The following is an 18,954-nucleotide window of genomic DNA, read 5'->3' as shown; positions in this document are numbered from 1 at the left end:
TCCCTTGCACGAGTATATTTGCATTTCTTTTATCTTTATATTCGAAGTTGACTTTTCAAACGCACATTTCCGGGAATTGTAACTCAAAAAGTAATAAACCGATCATTCTGAAATTTGGATATGTGATTCTTTACAAAATTACCAAGAATATCAGCATTTGGGATGATATCATATTTTTAAGGGTGTTTTTTTTGCATAATTAGTGAAAAAAATGGTGAAAATAGAAATATTTTTCTCTGAACAATTGCAAAATTTTTGATTGATTTGACTACTTCTAACTGCATTCATATCCTTAGAAAATATGTTAGTGGTGTAAAATTAGAACCTGTTTGGTTTTAGATAAAAATTGAAGTCAGTACACGTCCCGCAGTAGAACAACTCTTGTTGCGACCTTCAGCGGAATAGTGTCGTGTAACTTTTTCATTTTCGGCTTATATTTTTTTAAAAAAATCTCAGAAATTGTTCGGAATATGACTAATATAATGTCCAAATTATTCTCCGCTCTAAAACAACCTCAAAAAGTAGGTGAAAACAAACCTTCTAATATGGTTTCCCCCTTAGGTTGGCTAACGGCAATGGAATAGTGGACGACGCCAATCACACCTTTTTTTCTTGTGAAAGCCCTCCCTGGATAACATTCTCAAAGAGATGCTAAGGACCGCTGACAAATGAAATTGTGTTGCGCATTACGTTCGTTCTTCTTGTTACGAAGAAGAAAAAGTTCAACTCAACCGACGGAGGGACTGAATTGTAAAGAGTTCCGTGAACTAACAATTACCTCCCTCCTCTTCCTTTCCGTTTGAGAAAGGAATTCCCTAACTTGAAGGCTCCCTAAGGCGAGAGTGTTAGCCGGAAGCAACGTGTAAAACCCTCCTAGGCTAACAGAGAGGTTAGTAGTCGAACAGCGTACCGTTACGGGGGTCCAAAACTTTGTACTTCTTAATAGATTATATTATTGATGTTTGACCGCATGTAATGTAATAACCGCACTTACTTTAGTAATGTTGAGTTTCCATCCTAAAAAGTTCGCAAATACGAATATTTGTATTATCTGGTCCATATTTTCGGTGTTTTCCTTTTCTGGCTTTAAGAAACTTCAATTTGATTGTTGTTTTATCATTAAAAATAAATTTGTAAAAATAAAAACATAACAAACACTCTATTCATAGTTTGATTGAAGAATTGTTTATTTCCACCAAGAAAATACATTACGTAAAAACTATTGATATTATACTCAATAATCTATAGAAAGCGAAGAAAGTTTATTAGAAAGAACGTAAGCTACGATGAAAAGTAAACCTTCACTTATAGAAGCTTGCAATTAGTTTCTGTAAGAATGAAGTCTTAGTTGTCGAATTTGAAGCATCTGAAATCGATTGAAATTTGTATTATCAACTGGCAGTGAGACACAATTTAATCGATGAAAGTGTGATGAGCGGTGACATCGGAATTTTCTTAAATGTTGGCCCAAGAAAAACTTCCAGGGAATAATGTGAAGCGACTTTATTTCTGTAACTTAAGTGCTTAGAATTTGTGCTTCTTAGTTCCATATGACCCAAAAAGGGAATGTAAATTCTAAAATCACTAACATTTGCTTGCAGACTCAACAATTAACCCACGAAGAATTTGTATCTTACCAAAACGTATTCTAGAATATGATGATCGAAATGATGTGATGAGCAATGTTGATTTTCAAAACGCAGATGATGAATGCTGATGTTCTAAACTGAACGAATGCAAGCAAAAGGAAGTTAAAACATGCTCGAGGCTTGAATTCTACTCTTTAAAATAATAAGAACATTCGAAGGAATAAAACAACAGTTGTTTTCATTATGTTAACATTTTTTCTATTGTGATTCTATTTATTGTAATTGAATCAAAGCAAAATGCAGCGCCTACGCAAATGTAAGACAATTAAAAACGAAATCATACATAGTATGTTGCCGTTCCTTCAGGTAAAAATATAACACTCGGCTATTCTGACCCATGTTGCAATACAATTTTTAAGTATTCAATAAAAATAGTATCATTAACAGGAAAAAATACAAAAACCTATTAACTCTCAAGTTTCGGTTCAGTTCTTTACTCTATTTACATTGGACATCGTCTAGTGGCCTATGTCTATGTAGCGATATATGAAAAACATTTAGGCATTAAAAATATGAAGTATCAAAAATTGTTCTTTCATTCTCTTTGTGTAGATTCAATTCACTATTTTCGATTTCCCTAAATTAATAGTGTTGCTAATGGTACAGTACACAGTCAAATTTATTCCGGTAAACAGTGCAAGTGATCGCCAGTATGGAGCAGATTTCTAGATAATCAAACAAAAACTTTTTGAACAAAGCGGGAATTTTTATGAAAAGAATCTAATCAATTAATACAATTTCTTAGTCGATTTAGAAGCAAGTTACTGTACGAGGTGATATGATCAAATTATTTGGATATACGTGAACATCTTATTTGTCCGCTTAACTGAAAATTCAGGGATAGTAGAAGTATACACGAGACAGAGGGGCTCCAGGATGGTTGGCTTAACTGAGTTTTTGCAATACTTTGCAGAGTTTTAGTCAATTCTTAATTTTATGTGTTCTCCCCATAGTTTTCTTTAGTTGTATAATATAGCTGGATTCGGTTTTGCTTTAGAAGTAATAACCTTAAACATAGTCTGCACTTTACATTTTGTTATTTCCATGTCACTCATTCCTACAGCTCCGCTAACTCTTTGGCTTCGGTATCCATCCGGTGAGAACTGAATTTTGTAAAAGGAAAATGAACCGTGATTTAGGGACGAATTGAAATGATATGTAAAGCCCTCAAATTGAGATCTCGACTTTGAAAATGTTTCATTATTTGTAGCATCTTTGGGAAGAGTAATCGCAATGGTTGGAATTGTGATTTACTTTCTCATAGTTTTCGTATTCGCAACGTTACTATTTTCTGATCAGGATTAATAAAAGTCAGTCGATCTCAATTTGCCATTGGCCTTTAACTAATTTAAAAATAAAAACTATGTCCAATTGAATGAAAGAAAATAATACCTTCGTTTCCGCTGTTTCATTATGATGACGAATATAATGGCGTTCACAGCGAAAAGCGCAACAATCAGTATCGATGGAACGATAATATCTTTTGGATATGAAAAATTCAACGGGCGAAAGGAAGTAAAAAGAAAAACAATCAAATTAGTAAAACCAGATCATCTCGAACATAAATTAAGCATCTAAAATAAAAAATGGTGTTTGCATATTACCGAGGACAGTGTCTGCTTCAGCAAAACCCATTTTTGCACCCGTCGCACTTTCAGTTTTGTGTAACTCAAAATTTGAACCGGAAACAATTCCGCGACTAGAAACTGCGTCTTCTTCTGCAAAATTGTTGGGAGGAATTTTCAATGATAGGACTTAATGCAAAAAACTTTACAATTCAAATGAAAAAGTATACAAAGGAGCAAACGATAAAATTAATGGCACAGAAAATACCCACGCAGTATTGCAAGGTTGACCAAAAAGAAAAAAACGACACAAAAAATACTGTATGGTAACCAAAATCAAATCACATTAACCAAACTGTGATAAGCTATCAACGTACGATATCTGTTACTGTTATGGGCTCAACGCGAAAATTACTACTGAAGATTATACACGACAAGTTGATCTATGCATGTGAAAATAAATGTACGTAGCACATGTACAACTATGAGCGACTCTTGCTCCCCGGATGTATATGTTATCTCGCAATTACACTAATTTAATGGAGAAGAGAGATGAGCAGACAGCATTGGATGTGATGTACGAGTGCAACAAATTAACGAGTGTAATTAGATCAAGCTTGAAAGACCTCAAGTTCAAGAAAATGAAGATAGCTTGGCTAAATGAGTCACGATGCGCTCTGATATGTGAACAAGCGGACACTTCAACTGTGATAAAGAGGCCGTCGGCCCTTCGTTGTTGTTTGTGTAAGATTGAATGATGATAAATTCATTTCACATGGGGGTGCACCAAAAGAGGACAAGAAATGTAAACACACGAATTTTTGATAGGAAATAACCTGTATGATTTCGGGTAGCAATGTACTCTTTAAGACGCGGGAAAGGTATGTAGTTTTCCACATTCATTTCGCTTCACTTTTCTAAACTGAAGGAGAAACTAGTTGTAAACAAGTTTAACAACTTTTTATGCACTATGATAAGGATTCCAAGTGCGTCGAGAACTGAAATATTACTTGCAGTTTACAAGTTAAGAAAATTTCTGAACATTTACATTTACAACGAAAAAATATACTTATTTATGATTCACTAAATCAGTTACATGCAAAAATACGAAATTAATCGAAGGTCTCCCTTGAATCCATCAACATAGATGCCAAATTTCTACAAAGATATAATCCTGGAAATAATTACAAATACTAAAAAATTCAATAAAAGAAGAAAATAAAAAAAACTAACGATTTCATATGTATATAGCAGAAATCGTATGTTCCAAACCATAATGATGCCGAAGGATACTATTTATATGTACATATAGCCTGAAAATCAAGCCATCTTTTCTTTTGGGAAAAAGGCACATCCAGCCTTTTTTAACATTACTTTAAATGTTCTATTCGATTTTGAATCAACTAATGTTTTAAGTAGTCTTATTTCCTGGGGGATTGCGATTAACTACATTTGATTCCACAGAAAAAGAGGACGTAGGGGTTTTGTATCAGGGCAAATAGTCCAGTCATTAAAATCGAAAATCGGATTCGACCTCCGAATTCTTTCAGTCAAGACCGATTGATAGGAAATTTCGGGTGGAAGTCGAGGATGACGTAAGAAAAAAAAGTTATATAGCGCCAATGTGCCCCTCCCCCCTGCAGAGTATGGCACCCCATGCGGGGTTGAATTTTTTTCGAAATAACCACAGAAGTCGATTAAATGGTCGATTCTAAGCAAAAAATGTCTTGTGAAAATTTTTTGTACAAGTAATAGTTTTCAAGTTATTCATGTTGAAATATGTCGTTTTTTCATCGAAAAAAGTCAAGAAACCGGAAACTGGACGCTTCAGGTATGCAAGGTTTTGTGCATTTATTTTATAAAGACATTTGAGTGTACATTTGTCCCATTAGTACTTAACAGGTAATATATGTACTCATATATATTATATGAGAATATCCACTTTCGCGTAATATTAATATTTAAAGTCTTGAATTTGCAAAGAAGCGACAACTTTGATCTATTATAACTTTGTTAGTAATAGTGCGATTTCCACCAAACTTGGTGGGGTACGTAAGATACTTGGTAAGATCATATTCTATGTTATAGCCTATATTGCAACATTTCGTGGTTCTCGGATGAACTTAAGGGGGGTTTTGCAGCCAATAACTAAAAATTATAGTAGTGTACTATTATTACCTTTTTTTTTAAAAGATATCGGTATGGAGGGTATTTTGGAGCCTAGATACCATATGGTGGCAGTCTCTTGATTTTTTTCAGATTTTCTAGTTGGGCAGTTTCTGGGAATGTTCTTGTGTCAAAGAAATGATCACTTTCGACACCCCGCACTCCCCACCTTCCCATCACATGTGACAACTGGGACCGGCTTCGGAAACTTCTAACCGAGATCTTTTATTTGATTTCATAACTATATTTGGTGAAAAAAAAATTGTATTCCCCTTAAATTCGATGTAGAAGGACGTGACTCACTGTATGCATGAGTGTTCACTGTTCCCACCTTTTCACCAAATTTGGTGTCAAACGCTATAATCATGTGTGTGTTTCTGTGTTTTTTCGTTTTGTTCCACGTCGTCCCGGCAGGGTAACGATGTATGACACCAGATACTACCTACAGTAACTCAGTGACACTGTTGGCTAGACTGTTGTCTATGTTGCTAGCATGACTACGACAAATATGGGCTACTGGGCCTTATATTGATTTGTAAATATGTTAAAGTGATTAAGTAATAAGAAGTAAACTTCCTTTTGCATATTATCTGACTTGTAATCATAAAGAGGTAAGCTTATACCTAGGCTTTATTTTAGTGCTAGTTTTAGTCTGCTTGTTCAAGAAAAATGATAATATCTAGTAGGTGTTTATTTAGGTCCTCTGCAAGCAGGTACTCTACAGAGTTGATGGATTTATCCCAGTTAAAATTATTTCTAATTTGGATATACTTAGTACATTTGAAAAGGATGTGATCTAAGGTTTCCTGCGCGTTGCATGTATTGCAACTGTGATTTCTTATGATTTTCATTTTTTTGAGACATGGTTTATTATAGGAATGACCTGACATGATCCTGTTGGCAGTTTTTATTCGCAACACCTTTTGTGTGGATCGGTCTTTCGGAGGTTTTATAGGTACATGGGGGAAACTTTTTGCAAAGAATTTTCCTTTGGAGCGAATGTCATTTTAATAGTTTGGGTCCCACTCCTCTGCTATTTGGTTGCCCATCAGATGGTTTATGTCCATGGGTGCTAGGTGATAGTTCATCAGCGGGGCGCTGTTCTGACCTTCAGTACCTGCCAGATTAACACTTTCATTTAATTTGATGCCGCTTCTTGCTGGGCCCCACATTATGATTACTTCCTCGCAGTTCATGTATTTGATGTTATTGTGGATTTCATTGACCATGTAGTGAGAGGTAGACTCTTTGCTCAGGAGCCGGCACACGTGTAAGGAGTCCGTAATGATGACCACTTTCTTATGACCTTTTTCCAATGCATGTTCAGTGGCTAGCCAAACCGCTTGGAGTTCTGCTGATAACGTTGTAATTTGGTTTAGCTTGTGTTGCCCCACAGTTACAGCATGATGATTGACCACTGCAATACTCACATCGTCTTCTCTGACCAATCGCTATAATCGAGAAGCAAAGAAAGCGATCGCTGTCACTCGAGTTGCCCATTACAAAGATCTTAACGATAAACTGCACACTCGGGATGGCGAGGGAGATCTGTATCGACTTGCTAAAAGCCGACACGAACGCACCCAGGATATCGAACACTTCTGTTACGTTAATGACAAGAACGATATTTTGCTTATCGATGGGCGACGCGAAAACACCAGAACCTGACGACATCGCGTCTGAGCTCTGCAAAGCGAATAGTTGGGACCTAACCCGGTGGTTGTGAATTCTTTAATCGAGCTATTCAGGAAAGTAGAACACCATCTGACTGGCAAGAAAGTATCACAATGAAAAAAGAAAGGTACTCCAGTAGAATGTTCAAATTACTCTCCGAACCAGTTACTTTCCCATTCCACGAAGAGTTTTGAATGCATTCTTCACAACCGTATTCGTGAAATCGTTGAAATAATCGTGAATCAAGCTATAGAGAAGCTACTGACACAATTCCCGCGCGCGATTACTCATGGAGAAACATTCGTGTCTCTGTTGGTGCTCATCAAGGAAGTGCCCTCTCACCGCTCCTCTATATTCTTGTTTTGGACACTGTCACACGGGACATCCAACTTCCACTGCTTTATGCAGATGATATTTTCCTAGCGTCTAATAGCAGAACTGAGTGCCCAGAACTGAGCGATTTAATTATCTCAGATCAATGCTATCAGCCAATGGAGAACTATGTTATGAGGTTGCGTCACGCATTAGCACAACCTGGATGAAGTGGCGTTCCACAAGTAGTGTTCTTTGTGATCGATGTAGCAACGAAGGCCTCAAATCTAAAATTTACTACTCTAAAGTTCTGACCGACTATAAAAGACAATGAGCGGCGTCGTGCAATAATCAAGACGAAGATTTTGCGTTGCATTAGCGACGTCACATGTTTTGATCACATCCGAAATTATCGATCGATATGAGGTTGCACAGATCGGGGAAAAACTATGAGAGAGGCGTTGTCGACGGTATGGTCTCATAATTCGCGGTAACGGGAATTCACTTGCCAAGATTGGTCTGAACATTCAAGTCGATGGTAAGCGACCAAAAGGTCGATAAAACAAAATGGCACAATCGATCACGACGTACCGGACCCGCTTGTGAACGAGACAAAAGTTGCAGAAAAGGAAGTAAGTGCGACATCTGGACGGGTACTTCTATACTTCCTATTAGTTAAAATTGTCTTGGAAAGCATCAAAGAAGACTTTGGATCTACGGATCCCGGCTCTTCCTGTACCAACCAACTTAACACCTTCCGGATCATTGACAAGCAGCGTGCGGTGTTTAGATCAGTTTCGATAATGTGGACAAGGAATATAATCCAGGAAGCTCTACGCAGAAGCTAATCACCACTGCACCTCCGCATAATCGATTTCGAGAAAGCTTTCGATGGCCCGAATAGGAATTGTAATCTCGAATGCTTTACGCAGAAAAGACATCCCGGAGGAACTAGTAGCTATTATTAGAGCGACATATGATGATGCTAAGAACCATGTACTGCAATCTCCGAGGAATTTGTGGTCCGAAGCAGAACCCGAAAGGGCTGCTTTTCAGCGATACTTTTTCTTCTCGTTATCGAGACGTTCTTTTCGCTGCCGTCGCTGGAGAACGTGGAGAGATTCAATGCACCTTGCCATCTTTCATCAAACACCTCTATTATGCTGATAACATCTCCTTGCTCGCACACCGAGTCATGCACCTTGACCCAATAACTTAAGGTTTGGAAAAGGCGACAATCAGCACTGCTACCTTTAGACCAAGGTGAACCGAAAGCATTTCCACTGCAAAGTAATCTGAAAGAGCAAATACTGTAGGTCTGACCGGCAAAGCAGCTTTAAATGTATCACTTAAGACTGGTTTAGGTTTAATAGAAAATAGTGGAAGTAAACAGCAGAGAGCATAGGAAAATATGTTACACAAACTGAATCTAATCCCTATAACGCCCTTTGATTGTCGGAGCCTCATCGGTTTGATAGAAATTATAAAGTTATAATAGTTCCACAGATAAAGAGAACTGGGACAGATCAGAAGAATGTATGCAAAGCAAGATGTAAGGAAGTTCTTTTCATGGATGGCTCAAAGATAGAAAAGCCTTCTGAAGCAGGGGTCTATCTCTGGTTGACGTGCGATTGAAGAAAGACTCGCTCTCTCTATGTTTTAAATTTAAAAGGGTGGAGTGATTCTATGTACTTAAATAAAACATCTACCTGCACATACGTCCAGAATCAGAACATTACAAAATATCATACAAGGGACACTTTCTATTTAAGTAGGAAGCCTACGGTCGAATCAGCAGTCACATTTTTGGCACTGATATAATGCAGTTGCGCCAACTAGCATCGCATACACTAACAGAATTCTTGCGGTTCTTGGACGAACCTAAAGATATTCCATTACGCAGCTGCGTGGAGCTTTTTCCAAATCCCACATAATCACAAACTGCTGTGAGTTTTCGATTATTTGGCATAGACTGCATGTCTTACACATATTAAACATAGGGAGTCTAAAAGTGGCCGACATAACTCGTCAGATGTACATGTTGTTCAGACGAAAACATCTTCGATGTTCATCAACTAATGGGACGCTTGCTACTAACATTTCAAGCAAATTTGGAACTTCTTCTGACAAACAAAGGGTCGGCCCCAACCTACTTGTGTATGGAAGTGCTCTGCTTGCTTGATTTTGCTTGAAATTTATATTCTTTCCCCTTATTGGACAGTAGCTTCGTTCAGCATAGTTAAATGTATTGTTAATTCGATAAGATTTGATATTTCGAAAATTCTTTCCACGGAGGATAACTAACTGACCTACCAGAAAACATTCACATTCACTTTCAGAATTAGATCGAATTCAAACCCTTCGGCTTCACCCTTGACTCTCATTAGGCAGAAACATTTCTAATAATTACAAGCAATTGGCCGTATAAACGTTTGTTCATAAAAGCATCAAATATAATATATATCTACTGAAAACTTAACATATTAAAATTTAGAGATATGGTATTGCTGAGAAGGTGCTGAAAAACTTATTGGCACTCTGACATTTGATTCCGTTAAGAATTGGAACTTGTAAAAATCAAATTTAAGCTTACCTATACCACATAGTTTATACGACTTTGATTGCTTGCTTTCAAAGTTTACATTGAAAATTTGGATAATTATAGAAAAACATTAAATACACAGACACTTGTTTGAAGAAGATTATACATTTATTTATATCACAGTTTTGATTATTTTGCACTTTCCCTTTGTTTTCTGATTTAAGTATGACAAGTACAAACAAGGTCTACTTATTGAAGGTAAGCTCCGTCTGATGTGTTGAAGTAATGGCACTTTTATCATGAAAATATAATTTGATTAACTTGTCAGTAATACATAAACCTATCTTTTGTAAAATTTTCTCTCAAACTTTATGATGTTATGGTGGTAGCTCTGTTTTCCAGGAATGCCTTATCGTTATTATATTTCAAGGCCACAGCAACTGGGTACTGATATATATGAGAAATATCAGCCAGATTGTACTGATAAATTATTACGATAACTAAAATGTATCTCGTTGAACGAAATAAAATTGTTAATTTGTACAACTTTTCAAATGTGAACCAATGACAAGCATTGGGCAGCATCTTCATTCATAGCCGATTGTGCAGCTTTTTCATAATATTGTTCGAAAAAGACCGGAACAATGTTAAGCAAAAAGTTTCTGTTTGAGAATCTATTATGAATTCACAATATAGCCCAAAGGACACTTGTGATCTTTTGTAATAGAACTTTATTTGGAAATGGTTCAATGTGGATAGTTATTCTTCCTTTATTTCCGTTTTCTTTTTTTTTTTTAAATTCCACTTTAGAAAGAAGATAATTAAGGAATGATGTTCTTTCCAATTTACACCAAATAAGCAGATTTCGTTCTGACGTAGTTGATAATAATAGTGTCGAGGGTAGTTGCACTGCGTCCAAGAAGAACTATTGCGCCCCTTTAATTGTTTAGTATACCTATTAACTATAGTAAGTCGATCAAGCCTATAACCGATAAGAATTTTAAGATGTTCCCTCTTCCAGGTCTTTCAGCTTGTCATCTTATATTAACTATTCTCCCCGGTGTCTTAACTTCCTTTGTATAAGCTCCGGGCACTATCACTGTCAGTGGCAATAAACTGCCTAGAACATGATCCATTTTCGTGGAACTCATATGGCGAGAAAACAATGCGAAGTTATTCACGCTCCCAACCAGAACGTCAATTTAGAGCAGTTTTCAAAATTTCAAAGTAGCACAGATAATAACGCAAATATCTTTCAGAGTTCATTTATCCCCTGTGGATCAAATCCAATATTGGTGCCCAAAAGAAGGTAATTTGGCAGAACCCAGTCCATTTTCTACAAAATATTGCCGAACAATACGAGTCCGCTTTATACAAGAAATTAAAGATGTCACCAATAAAGAAATCGGCTATACAGAAGACCAAATAAAAAAATTCAGAAGAACTAAATGACCGAAACTTTCTTCTTCAAATAAAGCACACATTGAAGTTTACGATGATCGACACAACTGTGTGACAAATACGGCATCAACGATGAGATGTTATAAATGCGGGCAAATGTCAAAAGAGCGATAAATTCAATGTAAAACCCGTTGAAAACCCTGAAGCTCTTAATTTTGCATTATCTATACTACACGCAAGGATCCGATTCTTCATTTATCATTTAAAATACCGATAAAGAAATGACAAGCTCGGGCAGAAGAAGATAAAAAAATCGTTGCGGAAGCAAAAGAGAAAATGGGAAACCCATTTAAAGTGGAAATGTTGCTGGTGGGTATTCCCAAGGCTGGTTTCGGGAATTCCAATGACTTCAAGAAAATTTTTCGTAGATCCTCAAATTTCTTCTCGCATCACAGGAGTTGACATCAACGTAATAAAAAATGTAATATCATTTTAGGAACTTTGTCAAATGGACACAATTAATACTGACAAATTCGAGAAATTTACAGAATAATCTGTAAAAATCTGAATCACATGGTTGGGACTGGAATCCGACAATGCATAAGATTTTGAGCATAATGCATAGAGCAGAAGAGGCGACTGATGCCCGAAATAAACACTTTCGCGTTTACCGGCAAAATGTTGCAAGAAAGTTTGCATGGGAAAGGTGTAATAGGTGTATAATAAACAGACTTCTTCTCAGTTCTGATCCTTTGTTGAGCAGAAAGTCCTGAAAAAAGAAGCTTCTCCAATACCCTATTGCCACCGGAGAAATTGGATGCAAGTCAAGTAAAGACGAGGAAAGCAAATCTGATTGATATGACTGTGTTTGTTTTCAAATATTTTTTTCCACACATTTCTATGGCCACATTCTTGGCATTTCTATGTGTGGACCGTTGTTTTAAATACATTATAACGACTCTAAACTGTTTTTTATTATATATCAAATCGATAAAAGCGAGAAAATAATTTTGAACAACTTTTGAAGCGAAATACTCCTCTGTGTGTCAGGTCAGGGGTGGGAAAAGCTCTATTGAAGGAAACTGCTAAGATCAGTTGTTGATCGCTATTCTCAGTCTTCAGTGAACTGCATTAGAGAAAAACGGCCATCTCTAATGAATCATGTTATTGTATGTGTATCATATGGGGCATCACACTACTCAGAAAAAAAATGCGAAGTTAGATTGGCAGCATTTGGTTCAACTCTACCACTCTCCTGGCCTTGCCTCCTCAGATTTTTACATGTTTTACTCATTGGAGAATACTAGAATATTATGCAGTAGATTGAAAATGGCAATACTATTTTTTTAAGTTTAACTCTTTCAAAAATCGAAAAATCACACATCCAATATCTTGGAATCGGAATCATATACATAAAAAAGCATCGTTGTGGAATTTTGTATTCTCTATTTTGCTTAATGGAAATTTAGCAATCAACTTCTACTTAGATGTACCACATAAATAGTAGACTTCCACTTTATGTTTGACGCAACTATATTTGGGAAAAACTTACGCCTCTCTTTCATATACAAAAGCCAAATTACTCGACTAACGAATCACCTCAGGAAACTCAATTTGCAAAGGTCTTATTTCTACACAACTATAAATTTGTGAATTATAAACTACCACACTTTCTCTATGTAAGCAGCATGTAATAGCAGATGACAAACTAGTAGCGATGGCTACAAAGACTCATAAGGGAGCTAATCTACCCGATGCTCCTACAAAGTGTTGTTGATTCTACTCTGCAACCATTATAAAGCACAAGCATTATTGTGGACAACAATGTGTTGTCAGGAATTAATTTTCGTAGCAAATTTCAGTTTTCCCAGTTCTTCATAGTAATAGCTACAATAATGTGTTACTATATAAATTTATCACTACTGTAATTAGCTTTTTATTTTAGATGTTTATATGGGTACTGAAACGATGGTTTCTATCTTCTATGATAGCATTTGAGCTCGTTTGTCTTTCGATTTCAGAGAATCAAAATATTTGTCTAATTGTAGTACATAATTCAAACAATAGTAGGGATTTTGTACATTTCGCAAGTCAAATTGATTTATTGAAATTTAGTTTCAGCTTTCAACTTTGTAAAATCGATAACATAGTAAGGTATTAGTTCACTTATCTGAGAAAATCAATATGATGGGGGAGTTCGCTGAAGGCCAATTTTTTATTTTCTTGGGCCAGGGACTCATATCCTGATAATATCTAATCATAATAATGATAACGCCGTTAGATAATACGAAAAACCTAGAAATATTTATTATACGGATAAAGAATAATTGGTTGACTATAAGGAATGAATAAATATAGTAAACAAATGCTGCACAGAAGTCAGATCTGCTCAATGTAAAGATCCACCTATCCTTACAAAAAATTTCCTTATTTCTTGGCATCAATCAATGCCTGCCTTGTTTCATTATAGAACCCAGCACGTTCTGGGTGCTGCAAATTGGAATCAATCCACTTATATCATAAATATAGAGTTTGGCCCCTTGGAAGAGATTAGACTATTGTAAGCCAACCTGTTTTACTATAACTATCAGTATGCTCAGCATGAAACGTTCACTATCGACAAAGTATAAATAATTACGGTACATAAAATATAGAATCTAATCGGTTCCACGTAGATGAAGGTAATTTATAACGCAGATTCCAATAAATTCTATAAAGTCAAAATATCGTATACATACTTCGTCGATAGGAGTAATTACTGAATTTGTATGACATTCATCTAGCTGAACAGTTTGCATTGTCATTTAAGTCAGTATGTTTCTCCCCATAGCGGATTTCCAAGTTATCAATGAAACAAAAAATTTAATTGGTAAGATAAAGAAGAATCGAAAATAGTTTAGTAAGATAAAGAACTATTCGAGGGAACTGAATTTGTTTTCCTATCTGAAAGTCAGCAGGTGGCCTCTCTTGTCAGGTGGTTGAAGGTTATGTCCCCCCCACACTCTTACGGGGAATTTACATAAATGATTTATAAAATCTCATCAAGGTTTAACATTTTTAAATTTGTTTCAAAGAAACCATCAGTGCCGTCGAAGTGGCTCTAAAAGATGGAAGATTAGTGATGACAATCTAAATAGCGAAATGCGCCCTTCAGTGAGTAAAAAGCAAAGAAACCATTATATGCGGGGTCAACCAGGGTTGCAGTTCCATCCATTTCCATTAGATAACCGCATCTACAGTCTAATTAAAAATTCGAAGCGATTCGATTATGCAATACAGCAGCGGCACATAACAAATAATTTGCTAGCCGAAATTTTCCTATTAAGATTGTGCCGTATTTCTCACCTCTGGGTCCAGGTAAAATATTCAAGGAAACAAACAGAACGGGAGAAAAACATCCATCAACACCTACAGTTTTAAACAAGGGCATCTATCCTTGACATTTATTAATTACATATTGAACGATTCGTTATCGATTCGCCTTTAAGTTAAGGCAGTTAGGTTTGTTTCGTGACGTGAAAAACTATTTGATTCACACAAAAGTCTTTGTGGCAGAGTAGTGCTTATTGATATACCCTTCCCCAAATTCTATTATTCCGCAAATAAAAGAATCTTCCCCAATTCTTCAAGGATCGATATTCGCGCAGGTACAATATACAAGAAAGTTGCCTAGCAATCTGATGATAATTCGTTACGAAATGATGTCTTTTCTTACTTCTGTACTAAATAATGATAATTTGTAGGAATAGATAAGAGATAAAGAGTGAAGAAACAAAGCAGTAACCGTTATGCATATTGTTAGCTAGGAAAACAAGTCAAAAACCGGAAACTCAACGCTTGACGTCTGAAAGGTTCTTTGCATTTCTTGTATATTTGAGTATAGAAAAAAAATGGATCCGCGAAAGAAATAATCAATTTATAGACACGCACTAACATATCGCGCCCTTGCGATAGATAAGAGTGTCGTAACTCAAAAAATTTAATTTTTTAGAAATCGCAAAAACATCATTTGAAGCTAAAGAGGTGAATTTTCTCTTTGTTCAAAGGCAGACGTTTGCTTTTCATTCCTTGAAATAAATACCATGAGCCTTTCGTCATATCGCAATGTTGCAAATGTCATCTAGCGATAACTATTTGTATTGCAGTTTAGAGGCTTTTACAGAATAATGGAGCGTAATATTTTGCTATCAATGGTATTATTAATTAAACAATCGGGAAAATGGAAAGCTAAACGCTTCAGGTATGAAATGCTTTGCGTATTGCTCATATAAACATATTTGAGTCGGCATTTGTCCCATTTGTGCCTAGCTCGTAATGTTTATGCATTTATTCAAGTCAGATTTGTTAGTATGATACTGACTTTTAAAGTCACATATAGATTTGTACAAAAGTGATAGATTTAACCTGTTATAACTCTGTTAGTAATAGTGCGATTTCCAACAAACTTAGTAGTATCGTGTTCAATAATAAAGCCTTTATTACTGTTACTGATTCTAGGATAAACTCACAGGAAGTTCTCAGTCAATTTCTAAAAAATATACTTACATATGAGTATAATGAACTTGGTAATATACTATTATTCATTTTCATAAACAGGCATCGGTATAGAGAGTATTTTGAGGACTAGATATCGTGAAATGGATCACCATATTTGCTTCCGATATTTGGGTTGGATAGTTTCTGAGAACAAGTTCTTGAAGTAACTGACCCCTTTCGGACCCCCGCACTTCTCTCCGTTGTAATCAATGCCAAAACTTCGGAAAGTACTACCCCCACGCGTGGAAAAAAATGTTAAACCCTCCCTAAACTGAACGTGGAACTATCCAAATATCAGGTGAATGAATAGGGTGCTACGAATGGCGTGACTCAAAAAACGTAATTTTCAATCAAAAACTTTGACTATTTTCATTGTTTACAACGGTGTTGTGCATCCTGAATTTTTGCCGGAAGTATCAGAAGGTAATAGAATAGTGAACAATAGTGTAATTTGGGTGTTATGAGATATTTACGTGACGCAATTTGTCAAAAGATTTATTGATTTATTGGGAAACAACTCGTGAATTTCGTATTCCAATCTATGAATTTTTGACCAAATACACAAAGAATATTATGATTGGTGGTCGTTTGAAATAATATTGGCAAGGATGTTTATCATATCGCGGACAGATTTTATTGAGCTCTATGTAACTACTAGGAATCAGCTTAACATTGGTTAATATTATACAGAGTGTTTCAAAGTGACTGGAGAAGCTGTATGGGAGGGAATTCCTTATGCAATTCTAAACAAGAAACATTAAGTATTTTTTTCAACTTTTTAGCTCTTTATCTGCTATAAGCATTTAAACTTCGAAGAAAATAGTCACCTTTTAAGTATAAAAATAGTAATAACTCAAAAACTACCATGGCTGCACCATTGAAAGAAACAGCTAAATCTTAGGATTTTACTATAAAATATAAAAAACCTGTGGAAATAAATTATTTAGGAGTAATAAGTGTCCAGCGGAAAACATTTTGTTTGGTTCCCCCGAAAATTTGTGGTTTAACCTAACTTTTCTTGAATCTCAAAATATGCAATATGCTCATTTTCTTGCAAGAAACAAACCTTACTCTCATAAAATAATATTCACTACTGGTAGTTAAAAATCTCGAAACATAAGCCACAAATATGAGAAAAAAACAATGAATTCCTTTAGATATGAACGGTTTTCTTGATCGTTCATGTAATACTATTCAAGTACACGAGGGTTTCATTTATAGATGGTTCGTAGTGTATATACGTTGAACGTACCTGATGTTAAATTCGAGATATTACTGACATTATCTCTTAGGAAAAACCAATTTGATGCATACGAGGCAACTTTGACCTACTGTAACTTTGTTAATAATAGTAGGATTTCCACCAAACTTTCCAGTAGGCTGCTCTATACCAAAGACTATATTAGTGCGTTCACAGTTCCCACCTTCCCACCAAATTTTTCAAATAAGAATGACTTTTTTCACATTTGTGGGAATTGTAACTAAAAAAGTAAGTGAAAGTAAGTAAAGATCATTATGAAATTTGGAGGTATCTTTACAAAATTACCAAGAATATGAACCAACATTTGCGAAGATATCGTATCGTATCATAAGGTGCCTTTTTTGCGAAATTAGTAGAGAAAAAATTAATTTTTATTATTTGCTAATGAATGCATTGTCCATATTCTTATAAAATATGTTGGTAATACAAAATGAAAACCTTTTTGCTTGCAGATAAAAATTGGAGTTGAAGAACTCTAGTTACGACTTTCTGCGGAATACACAAAAGTTGTTCGAACTATGACTAATACAATGCCCAAATTTAATTGAATTTTAAATTATTTCTTCCCCACTAAAAAATCCCAAGAACAGCAGATGAAAATAGTTTTCCTAATGTGTTTTCCTTCCGTAAGTCAATTATTTATCAATTGTGAAAGTTTTTTACCGATTAGCTTGCGTTTAGGTTCAGGCACTTGATGTTTTTTTCATTGAAGGTTTTCCCATTTAACCTACTAGAACTACCACTAATTGAGTAATTAGGATAAAATGATATTAATATAATTTTATCAAAGTGAAGAAGAGATAGTTTTTTTTTGCAGGATTTTTACTTTCATAGGGTTATTACTTCTACACAACTTACTTTACTTTTACAGGTATTTAATATTTTAGAATGAAATCATAGTTTCGATTCAGCGTCCATTTAATGCCATAGCTGTTATAGCTTTAAAGTTATTACAACTTCAGTAATGTAAAGGCGGCAACTTTTTTTTAAATTAAAGCGACTGTAGCAAGTAAAGGGTTAAGAAATTGAAACTTAATATTTTTTTGTAATTGATAAATTGCTTGGCATGTTAACAAAATTCATAAAAATTCGTTTTTTTTTTTGTAATATAATGAGTACATTAGTATGTTAAAATTGGAGCCAAGTTGGGTTAAACAGCAAAATTTTGGGAGAGAAAAACACCAACAGGACATTCATGTTTTAGAGCAAGGTCTTAGTTACGAACCAGCGTTAATACCCCACCTATCATAATTTTTGAGTTATTGTGATTTCAGTATTTTAAAGATGAATTTGTTTTAAAAAAATTAAAATGCCTGGCAGCTAAAGAGTTAAGAAATCGAAAAAAAATCTAGCATATCCTTTACCCGATTATTTTGCAACACACTGTATATTTTATTCTAAAAACGGATTTTTCAGATCGTTAGGAATTGCTCGTAGCGGTTCATCCATCGAAAAATACGTAAAAAGCCGAAAAAGTGAAATCAGTGGTATGAGTAAGACGCTTCACACTGATTCGCAACAGTATGTGATGGTCTCACGACCGGGGTTTGGATCGTATGTCTCTATTTTTTTTCAATTGACGGATTTTATGTTTAATTATATAAGCTCTCTTAGCAGCGAAAACCATGTTAACATTGACATATTTTTTTTGTTTACAGTTAGGATAGGTATCAGTCAGTTAGTCAGTCCGATTAGCACTATGGTGTGGCGTTTTGATGATGATGGAGCAAAATCCACCCAGCTCTCGTTGGCATTGTGCCACTATCTCGTTGGCATTGTGCTCGAATAACAACACCACCCAGAATCCCTTTTGACAATCAGATGAGAGTTAACACTGAAGCAATCCAC

At 35.4% G+C, this 18,954-nt stretch overlaps 1 protein-coding gene and 1 long non-coding RNA gene across 6 annotated transcripts in view; both read right to left on the bottom strand.

The window, feature by feature from the left end:
• Nucleotides 1–1,010: 1,010 nt before the first annotated feature.
• The window catches only part of LOC119650983, a 103,864-nt gene continuing 85,920 nt past the window's right edge, over nucleotides 1,011–18,954 (bottom strand). For 2 of the 4 annotated variants that reach the window (XM_038054246.1, XM_038054247.1), the window contains 3 exons: nucleotides 3,254–3,367; nucleotides 3,042–3,129; nucleotides 1,825–2,752 (listed from right to left, as the gene is read on the bottom strand). In XM_038054246.1, the coding sequence (XP_037910174.1) occupies nucleotides 2,707–2,752; nucleotides 3,042–3,129; nucleotides 3,254–3,367 (248 nt within the window). In that variant the 3' untranslated portion in view covers nucleotides 1,825–2,706. Of the gene's footprint in view, nucleotides 1,367–1,824; nucleotides 2,753–3,041; nucleotides 3,130–3,253; nucleotides 3,368–18,954 lie in introns of those variants that run through there. The other 2 variants (XM_038054249.1, XM_038054248.1) reach the window with 2 other exon arrangements.
• LOC119650984 lies at nucleotides 4,123–10,515 on the bottom strand. Of its 2 annotated transcripts, none has more exons than XR_005249402.1 (3): nucleotides 9,960–10,511; nucleotides 4,311–4,388; nucleotides 4,123–4,212 (listed from the first exon to the last, which is right to left on the bottom strand). It is a non-coding gene; the product is annotated as an uncharacterized LOC119650984 (long non-coding RNA). The 2 variants fall into 2 exon arrangements; XR_005249403.1 differs by having other exon boundaries at nucleotides 4,140–4,223; nucleotides 4,284–4,388; nucleotides 9,960–10,515.

The sequence above is a fragment of the Hermetia illucens genome, chromosome 3 (genome assembly GCF_905115235.1).
Source record: "Hermetia illucens chromosome 3, iHerIll2.2.curated.20191125, whole genome shotgun sequence".
Taxonomy (NCBI): domain Eukaryota; kingdom Metazoa; phylum Arthropoda; class Insecta; order Diptera; family Stratiomyidae; genus Hermetia; species Hermetia illucens.
Note: the sequence above shows the minus strand (reverse complement) of the source record. Positions and strands in the feature narration are given on the sequence as shown.